Source organism: Gossypium hirsutum, chromosome D07 (assembly GCF_007990345.1).
Source record: "Gossypium hirsutum isolate 1008001.06 chromosome D07, Gossypium_hirsutum_v2.1, whole genome shotgun sequence".
NCBI lineage: Eukaryota > Viridiplantae > Streptophyta > Magnoliopsida > Malvales > Malvaceae > Gossypium > Gossypium hirsutum.
The window spans coordinates 26,144,887-26,156,876 of NC_053443.1; the positions used below are offsets into that span (position 1 = coordinate 26,144,887).

At 34.9% G+C, this 11,990-nt stretch overlaps 1 protein-coding gene across 1 annotated transcript; it reads right to left on the reverse strand.

The window, feature by feature from the left end:
• Positions 1-585: 585 nt before the first annotated feature.
• On the reverse strand, positions 586-1,707 carry LOC121219199 (secreted RxLR effector protein 161-like). The gene has a single exon (XM_041096901.1). It carries the CDS (start codon positions 1,483-1,485, stop codon positions 727-729), a length of 759 nt encoding a protein of 252 aa, XP_040952835.1. The 5' UTR covers positions 1,486-1,707; the 3' UTR covers positions 586-726.
• Positions 1,708-11,990: the final 10,283 nt, after the last annotated feature.

Sequence of the window (11,990 nt, forward strand, 5' to 3'; positions counted from 1 at the left end):
TTAAATTGTATAAATTCATATCAGAAAATTTATTATCAAGAATTTTATGAAATTTAATATTAATTATTAAATTATATGTAATAATTATTATTTTAAATTATAAAAATTCATAAAATATAATTTATTAGTTATAATTATTTTAAATTTTATTAAATCATATATTTTAATTAAAATATTTGATATATTAATTATTTCAAATTTTCATTTATAGTATCATATATTACGATTTGAGTAAATTCATATAAGAATATTAATTATTAAGAATTTTATTAAATTATATATTTTAATTATAATATATTTAATAATAATTATGTTAATTTATATTTTACAGTATCATATATTATGATTTGAGTAAATTCATATAAGAATATTAATTATTAAGAATTTTATTAAATTATATATTTTAATTATAATATATTTAATAATAATTATTTTTAAATTGTGGAAAATGTTCTCAATATAAAATTGTTCTCTCATATAAAATCAAAAGCTTACAAACTATTTATAGGCTATAGTTTACCATTTAAAACAACAAAAATTGAAAATATTAAAATCTAATAATAACCATAAACCAATGACTCTTGACCTTTCATTTTCCTAAACAAAAAACTACTAATTTAAACCCATTAAAAAACAATATAACTCTTGACCTTTCAACTCTTGACCTTTCACTTACATGACTCTTAACTTTCATTTAAGTTTATTTAACAAAACTCCCCTGTAAACTTAAATGCTTCTGCCATCCTTCATGCCGATTAATTTCTTGTAGTTGTCGAAGAGTATCATCGGTAGCGGTTTTGTAAAGATATCCGCGACTTGGTCCCGACTTGCCACGTGCACTAATTTCACACTTCCTTCCTTTACATGATCTCGGATGAAATGAAAACGAATGTCAATGTGTTTGCTTCTCTCATGATTCACTGGGTTCCTTGCCAACTCAATCGCTGATTTATTGTCAACTCGTATCTCACTTGCACCAAGTTGTTGTTGCTCCAACTCACCCAACAAATTTCTGAGCCATATAGCGTGACACACACACCAAGATGCTGCCACATATTCAGCTTCACATGTCGATAGTGTCACGATTGGTTGCTTCTTTGAAAGCCAAGCAAATGCTGTGTTACCCATAAAGAACACATATCCCGATGTACTTTTCCGATCATCTAAGTCTCCGCACCAATCACTCTCGGAATACCCAATCAACTTGTAATCTTCCATATTTGAATAAAATAACCCGTGTGACACCGTTCCTTGAATGTACCGTAGGATTCGCTTCAACGCCTTCCAATGTGAATAAACCGGCTCCTCCATGAACCGACTTACAATGCCAACACTTAGCGAAATGTCAGGCCTTGTGCAAGTGAGATAGCGAAGGCTTCCCACCAAACTTCGGTATTTACTTGCGTCGACTCGTTCTCCTCCATCGAATTTCGAGAGTTTTACACCTGGTTCCATTGGTGTTGATACCGAGTTGCAATGTGTCATCTTGTACTTCTTCAAAATTTCCTTTGCATATGCCTCCTGTGACACAAAATACCTGTCCTTTCTTGTCGAACCTCCAAACCAAGGAAAAATTTCATTAAACCCAAATCTGTCATCTCGAATTCTTGTGTCATTTTGCTCTTAAAATCCAGTATCATCTTACCATTGTTCCCCATAAAAATGAGGTCATCGACATAAAGAGCAACAAATAACATATTACCTTCATTCTTCTTCACATAGAGGGCATGTTCATAAGGACATTGTTTGAACCCATTCTCCTTGAAGTATGTATCGATACGAGTATTCCATGCCCGCGGTGCTTGCTTCAACCCGTAAAGTGCCTTCTTTAATTTCAGCACCTTTTTCTCCTCTCTATTTTCATGTACCCGCGTGGTTGTTCGATGTAGACTTCTTCTTCGAGCACACCATTCAAGAATGCCGACTTGACATCCATTTGAAATATTGGCCATTTAAATTGTGCCGCTTGTGCAATGAGCAGCCGGATTGTCTCCATTCTTACAACAGGAGCAAATACCTCATCATAATCGATCCCCTCCTTTTGCTTATATCCCTTTGCAACAAGTCGCGCCTTGTACCGTTCTAACTCGCCTTGAGCATTCATCTTTCTTTTGAACACCCACTTCACACCAATGGGTTGACTTCCTTTCGGCAATTCTGTTAACTCCCATGTGTTGTTCCGGTCAATTGCTTTAATCTCCTCATTCATAGCAGTTTGCCACTTCTTGTCCCGTGCAGCCTCTTCAAAACTTATAATCTCGGAATCTGCCAAAAGACATACAATATGTACCTCATTTGTTGAATCATACAAATCTTGCAAACTTCGCATTTTTGGTTGTTGCGGTTCATCTTCATCATCGATAGTTTCAGGATTTGTCGGTATGATTGTTGGTGTAGCGATTGATGATCCTCCATCTTTGGTGATAACCTCCGTTGAGTTATTCCAATCCCACTCGCTTGCTTCATTGAATCGTACATCACGACTTACCACAACCTTCTTACTTATCGGGTCGAGTAGCTTGTATCCTTTTGTTTTCTCATCATACCCAATAAAAATAAACATTTTGCTTTTGTCTTCGAGCTTCGTTCTTCGCTGATCCGGCACATGTGCATAGGCCTCACTACCGAATACTTTAAGATGAGAAATTGATGGTTTTTGTCCGCTCCAAGCTTCTTGTGGTGTTTGATCATCCAACTTCGCATGTGGACATCGATTTTGCACATAGATGGCACATTGCACGGCTTCCGCCCAAAATTCCTTCGGCATCTTCTTGCTCTTGAGCATTGATCGAACCATGTCGAGAATAGTCCGATTCTTCCTCTCGGCCACACCATTTTGTTGGGGAGAGTACGGTGCGGTTAGGAATCGTCTTATGCCTTGCTCCTCACAATACTCCATGAAAGCCGTCGAAGTATACTCGCCACCTCTATCAGATCGTACAGATTTGATGTGTCTACCAATTGTTTTTTCCACCATCACTTTGAACTTTTTGAACACCTCCAATGCCTCGGATTTTTCTTTAAGAAAATAAACCCAAGTTTTTCGTGAGAAATCATCGATAAAAGAAATGAAATACCTTTTACCGCTAAAAGATTCAGGGGTGATTGGTCCACATATGTCGGTATGAATCAATTCGAGAAGTTGCTTAGCCTGATATTCTGTCTTATTTTGAAACGAAGTTCTCGCATGCTTACCGAGCACACATTCTTCACAAAATTTTCCCTCATAGTCCATGTCTGGTAGCCCATGCACCAAATTCTTCTTTGCCAACTTGTTTAGACCACCATAATGTAGATGGCCAAAACGGAGATGCCATAGCAACGCCTTGTCTTCAACATCAACTCGCAAACATTTTCCTCGAACACTTCTCAGATTCAACCTGAACATGCGATTTCTCTCCATTTCAACTCGAGCGACCAAACACCCTTCCTTATCTCTCAAGTGTAACACCCGATCTTTCATAAGTACCGAATAACCTTTTTCCATGAGTTGCCCCATACTCAAAATGTTGCTCTTGAGGTCTGGTACGTAATACACATCATGGATTGACCCAATTAACCCATCATTTTGTAAATAACAAATGGTACCTTGGCCTTTTACCTCAACCTTCGACGCATCTCCAAATGACACATGTCCCGTTTCAACCTTTTGCATCTCTTTGAATAGGTGCTTGAGCCCACACATATGGTTGCTTGCACCCGTGTCAAGGTACCACACCATGTTGTTGTTGGTGTTGACTTCGTTGTGTGCCATCAAGAGAAAACCTTCTTTTGCCTCCTCATTTTCCGTGGTTAGGTTGGTTGTCTCTTCCACCTTTTTCGAGAAGCGACATTCTTTCGCGAAGTGTCCCGCCTTACCACAATTGTAACACTTATCAGAGTTACAATCCTTTGCATAGTGACCATATTTGCCACACTTGTAGCACTCGACATTGGAATAATTCGACCATCCGCCTCTTCCACGACCACGTCTTCTTCCCCGCCAATTTTGTTGGTTTGAATGCTCCTTCTCTTCATAATTCCCTTCTTGACCATGACCTTTTCCACCACGACCATTTCCTCGATCTCCACGACCACGGCCTCTACCTCGAAAGCTTTGAGAATAGAGAACCTTTTCGTCTTTGATTGATGCCTTGGTTTGAAGTGCTTGCTCGAGTGTCTCCTCTTTCTTCTTCTTCTTACGTTGTTCATGTGCCTCGAGAGAATCGGCGAGTTCATCGACTGTAAGCGTTGCTAGATCTTTTGACTCTTCTATGGCACATATGACATTTTCGAAACTGTCAGTTAACGATCTCAAAATCTTCTCCACAACTCGTGCATCAGTTAACGCTTCTCCGTTTCGGTTGAGTTGGTTCACCACGGTTTGAACACGCGTGATGTAGTCGGAGACACCTTCTGATTCCTTCATCTTCATGCCTTCCAGCTCGCCACGAAGAGTTTGAAGTCGGACTTGTTTAACTCGGTCGGCTCCTTTGTACACCTTTGCCAAAATGTCCCACGCTTCTTTTGAAGTTGTCGCACTTGCAATCTTCTCAAAGCCCGACTCATCAACGGCTCGAAATAACATGTACAATGCCGCCTTATCTTTCGACCGCATTTCTTTCAACGCCTTGTTTTGAGCCGCCGTATATCCCGCAGTAGTTGTCGGTTCTACGAAACCTTCTTGGACCACCTCCCAACCATCTTGAGACCCGAGAAGAGCTTTCATTTGGATGCTCCAATTCTCATAGTTCACCTTTGTTAGTCGAGGCAATGGCACATTACTAGTCACACTCTCCATAGCTCAGATACCAAATTGTGGAAAATGTTCTCAATATAAAATTGTTCTCTCATATAAAATCAAAAGCTTACAAACTATTTATAGGCTATAGTTTACCATTTAAAACAACAAAAATTGAAAATATTAAAATCTAATAATAACCATAAACCAATGACTCTTGACCTTTCATTTTCCTAAACAAAAAACTACTAATTTAAACCCATTAAAAAATAATATAACTCTTGACCTTTCAACTCTTGACCTTTCACTTACATGACTCTTAACTTTCATTTAAGTTTATTTAACATAAATATGATTAAATTATTTATTATTGATATTAATAATCTTATTAAAATTTAAATAACAATAACAATAATAATTTACCAAAACAAATTTCTGCTAATTATTAAGAATTTTATTAAATTATATATTTCAATTAAAATATATTTAATAATAATTATGTTTAAATATGATTAAAATATTTATTATTGATAATAATAATCTTATTAAAATTTAAATAACAATAACAATAATCATTTACCAAAACAAATTTATGCTAAGGGTATTCTAGTCATTTTAGTTTTTTCCATTATGCTATTACACCTCTATTCCATTCAACCAAACACAATATTACTATTACGCCTCTATTCCATTACATTCAACCAAACAGTTGATTTGATATTACACCTCTAATCCAATACACCTCTAATCCAATACAGCGAACTAAACGCACCCTTAGTTTTCTGCTAATTTAGTGGGTTTGTGTTTTGGCTTCTTCTTTTTTTGTAAAACCATCTAATTGATATTCCCTTGGTAGGGAAGAAATTCACGTCATATGACACTGGTGCAAAAAGGAGTAAGCTTGATATGTTTCTGGTAACGACGAATTGGTGATTGAAATTTGGTGTCTTATCCCAGTTTGATGTTAAATGTCGAGCATCGGACTTTGTCGAACTGCATAATTTCTAATTTATTTTTGATATTTTTCTTTTTAAGCTATGCTATTTAAGTTATAATTATATTATTTAGGTGAATAATGGGAGAAAAGTAAAATTTAAATATTAATTTGGTAAACTTTTGCTTATTAGACTTCCAGCGCAACATTACTTTCATAATTTGAGTTACAAAATCCTATTTTGGGTCCATAATATATCGATTCAAAGAAAATTGAAAGATTTAGCTGAAATTATTTTACAACTTAAACCCAAAAAACGGTAGGAATGCGTCTAAAAATGACCTAGAAGTTTGACGAAAAATCAACAAAAAAACTTTAAAAATTTATGTTTTACTTAATTAAAAGCATTTTTGTATTTTCTTCATTATATGATTTTTCACTATAAATAAAACATTTTAGTTAATACCTAGATATAGCCTCATAGAGCACCCTTGGTATTATTTTGCTTTTGTGTTTTATTTTCTTCATGAGATTCTAAACTCTTCGTTTCTAGTCAAAGGAACTTCGAAGTTTGATTCTAATGGTTTGTGAGGTCTAATTGTTCTTCATCTTTCCTTTATTTTTTTAGTATTTGCATGTTTTCTGTTTTAATTATAATTATTCGAGTTTGTTGAATATTGGATATGTATTCAATTGCTTAGAATGTTTGCCTTGTAAGTTAAAATTGTTTAATTTATTCTAATACTTGTGATTAACAACATAGTTGGATATGATGGAGATATACATTCTATGTTGTGTGGGCATGCAATCTAATTTAAATAAACATTGTTTGTCTATTTGTTAGTTGGAATTGGGTCTCTTTCATTCTTAATACTATTGATAGATTAAATCATAAGCGTTTGTTATAGGGTTATTTATCAATAAGGGAAATAATTAATGTGTTTGTCTGGATTATCGAGAAGGTGAAAAGAGATTGATTACTTGGCGTTCGTTGGTAATAATAACCAATTTATTAAAGAACACTAAAAATTAAATTTGCATCAATGATCAAACTCATGAATCAAATGAAGATTTTACCTTTGATTAGAATTTTGTCACATTGATGTTCTTATTTTATTTTTCAATCTCTTTTTACATTGTTTTAATTTTAATTTTAGTTTTAAATTTTAAACCCCTTTTTTTTACTTGTTTATTAAAGAAATAAAATGACTACCAATCTCTGTGGATTTAATCCAACTACTTGCAATCTACAAGTTTATTTTTTAGTAGGAATTTATTTTTGGCAGTCTTGGTAATGGTACCCATTTTGGCAACATTGTCGAGGACTGGTGTCATAATTTTATTTCTTTTTAGCTTCTTTAACCTTGATCATGGCTGCATATTCACAATACTTCAGATTCAAAAAGGAATTTTCAAGCAAAGTGAATGAGGTGGATTTTTCTTCTCTTGAGAATCAAATTTTGGAACTAACCTCTCTTGTTGGACAATTGGTTGTAGGAAATTCTCAAAAAGTGAAGGCTTGTGGGACTTATGCTTATTACGTTTAATACACTATTTTTTATGCAACCATTTTCTTCTAACCAATGTATGTCTTTTGAGGAATTTGTTAAATCAATCGCTACTAACACACAATAATTTCATCATAAGATAAGGTTGAGCATTCAAAACCTAGAGAGGTAGGTTAGACAACTGACAACTATTGTAAGTAGTGCTAAGGCAAGTACTTGAAGTTGCCACTATGTGCTAATGGAAATGTCCACTTCCATCACCACTACGACAAAGTCCTACTTGGCATATTTGAAGTTGGCAAACTACTAGAACAATCTTTAAGCTATGCTGATATTGTGGAACTATTCAAGCTTATCAATGAAGGTTTAACCAGAAAGGTAAAATGAAAGTCTGAGATAAAGCTAGACAAAGTCAAGCCTCAGAAAGGGGTGTTAGCAAGAGTACAATTGCATCCAAATTAGCCCGATATGTCTGCCAATGACTTCATCAAGAGTAACATTGTAACACCTCTAATGCGTCTCCGTCACCGAATTAGGGTTATAAAATATTACTACAGTTTATGAAACCAACGACAACATAAAACCATTCAAATATTAATTTAAATATCAAATATTCAAAACCAATCTTTATTCACATATATACGAATACGAGCCTTCAATCGAGTGTACGAAACCTTAAAATCAGTATGGAAACAAGCATGGACTAATCTGAAACAAAATAGAAAATATGATAAAAACTAAAAACAGGGGTCACACGGCCATGTGACAGAGTGCAAACCATGTAATTCAAGGTCACACGGCTGTGTCGCCAATCTATGTAACATTCGTAAACCGTGTGAAAAATTTTGCACTTAAAATCAATAAGACACACAGTCATGTGGAGTGGTCGTGTGTGGTACATGATCGTGTAACAGCCCATGTCCCAAGCCGTGTGCATCCAAAACAAATTCAAAATCAAGCCATTACATCTTCCCTTACTTAGGTTCTAAGCCAAACCATTTTTAACCATTTTTACCTATTCAAATTGCATCAAAACATACCATAATACACCAAATAGTAATCAACCTAAGTGTCTAACCAATATGTCTTCAATGGCATATCCAACTTTAAATAAATTCACATTCGTCCATAACAAATTCATGACTCAAGCCTATCAAGTATACCATTTCATCAATTCCATCCACAATCAAACCTACCAAACTTAGTTCAAAATTCTCATATATACACATGGTCAAGATATACCAAATGTGCCAAGAAAATACAACCACAAGATTTCAAAATCAATTATGGAACAACAACTATCCAAAGCAAAACAAACTCAACATGTCAACCTTATTCAATCATCAAATAAGTCCCAAATAACATATGTCATAATCAACCATTATACCAAAAGGCTCAAAACATAATCAAATACTTATCATATATAGTAATACCAAAAATCTTATCTACATGCCACTTATAACCTGGTCAAATTAAATATATAACTGCCAAAAGTGTTGACGGATGTTGTGATATCCAAAAGCAATCCAATCGATAGCTCAAATCTGACAATCTACAAAGAAGAAAAACCAAAACAAGGTAAGCTTGCGTAAAGCTTAATAAGTTTGTAATAAACTTTAACTTTAACTTACCGTAAAGGATGTAATTTAAACATTTTACAAGATATTTCAATATCATGGTCATGAGTTCATTAATTACCTATATCCATCACAAGTTTCACAAGGTTAGTGAGTTCATATATGAAACATGTAACTTTATAATGTTATCAAACATATACATGAAAGACACATTTGGTACATAAACCAACTATCACATATTTGTTTAACATTTCACGTCTTCATTTCAAGTATTCATTTCAATTATTCCTTTTCACATATCTATATCCATATAAATCGTTTGTATGTCCATTTCATATAACCATTTCCGTTTCATCATTTCCCAACCTGATAAACCATAATGAAATAACGTTGGATACACGGGAACAATGCTCACACAAAGTGTATGTAACACCCCAAACCCAGCCCAGACGTTATTGCCAGATCTAGCGATGTCACATTATAGGGTGTTTGAAAACCATGTCGTCGTGTTAAAACCATTTCCGTTGAATTCTTTATCTTAATATCTTATTAGTTCCAAAATTGTGTTGCTTATTTAATCGATAGTTTCAAAACGTTATTCGTTTGCGGAAGCTTTAAAAATAGATTAAACAATTGTGCGCTTAAGAAAAACATTTGTTTCTTTTAAAAACTGAGGTTTTCTACTACTAGAAGTTGTAATCCATAAGGTAAAGATAATTAAAACCCAAAATCAAAGTTCGAAAGTCCAATTACAACCTAAAAACTTAGCCAATAAAAATATAATAGAAATAAAACCAATTATAGAAAATATGGGTTAAAAACCATGAAAATCCAAAACCGTGGTCACCGCTGAGTCCTCCGTCGCATCGATCCGTCTAGATTTGGGGATTACTTGTGCACATTTAAACAAAAGGGGTGAGTTTACGAAAACTTAGTGTGTAATCCCACAAAAAACAAACAATAGCAAATCACAGTGCACAGTTAAAGTAGTCCTAGGCCTAAGCCCTTTTTCAGTATCAGTAACAGTATCAAATATGCAGTAGGGCATTAGCCCATCACAGTATCAGTAGCAGTCATGCAGTATTCAGTAACAAATTCCTATCCAACCAGCCTCTACACACCATTTCCGTCCAACCCTACACTCCATGTGGGGATCAAATCAACCCACCCATCCCTACAGAACAAGTAGTACCGAATGTAGCACAAAACAGTAATTTACAGCTGAGCTGCCAGTATGTTAGGCTTAAGAGCCTTTCAGTATACTTTCTCCAAATATAATTAACCCGACCCCATGCAATGTAAAATACAAGTCATGACATGCTATCTCAGGACATCAGTACATATAACCAGTTCAGTATACAAGCATACTATCATCATGCTCAACACATATATAAATCAAACAGTCAGTTCGCAAAATTAGAGGTCTAAATGATGCTTACCGACCTACAGTAGGTTCACAGTTGACTTGGGCGACCCGTGCAATCTTAGTAATCAATTCAGTGAACATGAGCTCTCACGCCCATGTGGTTTGCCCGTGTGGCCCACTCGGCCCAAATTGGCCTTGGTCGCGTGCTCCATTTTTAATGTATCCCGTGCTAGCTAAATATTCATATATGTTTTCACTATTTACTTATATGTTTCTTCAAAGTTGTCTACTTGAGTCGCTGTTACTAAATTATTTATATCTTGAGCTACAAAATTCCAAATTAAGGTCCGATGGATGACTTTGAAACTAGACTCAAATACCTTCCTACCATAAAACTTTCAAAATTTTTGGTTCAGCCAATAAGTACAGTAAAATCTTCAATCTTACCCCAATTCTGCTGTCTGACAGCTTCGACCTTTCTTTGCAAAAAATTAATTATCCTTTAGTACAAAATTTGGATGATGTTAGCATTTGTTTCTATTTAAAATAGACTCATTAATAATTTAAACATGTAAATTTTAACCCCTAAATATTTTTCTCCATTTTGATGATTTTCCCAAGTCAGAATAGGGGAACCCAAATTCATTTTGACATTGTCTTACAAAACTTATTATATCTCACGATTTACAATTCCATTACTTGCACCATTTCTTCTATGAGAAACTAGACTCAATAAGCTTTAGTTCTATATTTTGTTCATCCTCTAATTCGATTTCCATAATTTATGGTGATTTTTCAAATTTAGCTTACTGCTGCTATCCAAACAACAAGAAATTTCGGCTTTTCGCCGAATCTCATTTTCTACATTTTGGGTACACACCTTGTTTTGTTTAATGCTGAAACAGTCTCTGAGCACTCCAAAGACTATAATTGAACAAATAACACTAATTGAATCTCAAATAACGTGATCCCAAATCGAACTCGTATCGAGGTTTTAACCCATAAGCAACTAAACCTTACCTTCAACCAATAAACAGTAATTTCCACACAAACTAAGACTCTGATTGGTGATTACGAGCCATTGAATCCTTCCCTAATTGGCATAAACAAAACACTTCAGAAGAAAGTTAACAAACGGAGACAAATCACTTATCTAAAACTTACCGAACGATCGCAGACAAACGTGGAGTGACACGAGGCAGAGTGGGAAAAGAAAAATCAAGAAGATGAAGGGTGAAAGAGAGTAAAAATTCGGCAACAATGAAGAGAAAAATTGCAAGAGGGTGGAGGGATTTTAGGGAAAGTAAAAAAGAAAAAAGAAAATAAAGATGAACAAAATATTTGATAACCACCCCAATCCCTTATTTCTCTTCATCAAACTCCCCACTAAATCCACTACTCAGATTTTTAGTCCATCTCAAACTCTCCTGGACGTACAAGCAAAAATAATGCCCACGCCAAGATTCGAACACAGGACCTCCTTCACACCAACACTCCACTTATCCAACAGATCAGCAGGCCCATTCTGTTAATTATTTGCCAACTTTTACTTGAAAGCCTACTGACCAAAGATAGGGCTTTTTCATAAAAATACCAAAATTTTCCCAAGTCTTAGCTTGAACTTGGGACCTCTCAAACACACCCAGAACACATAACCACTAAAGCAGACAGATATTTTGTATCACACATTCATAATACCCAAAATTAAAATTTTAGAGCGTTACAACTCTACCCCCTAAAGAAAATTTCATCCTCAAAATTTACCTAATCAGAACAGATCAGGACATTGCTGACACATCGCATCCTCAGGCTCCCATGTTGCCTCTTCAGTGTTATGATTACGCCATAGAACCTTTACCAGTGGAATGGATTTCCTTCTCAGTAC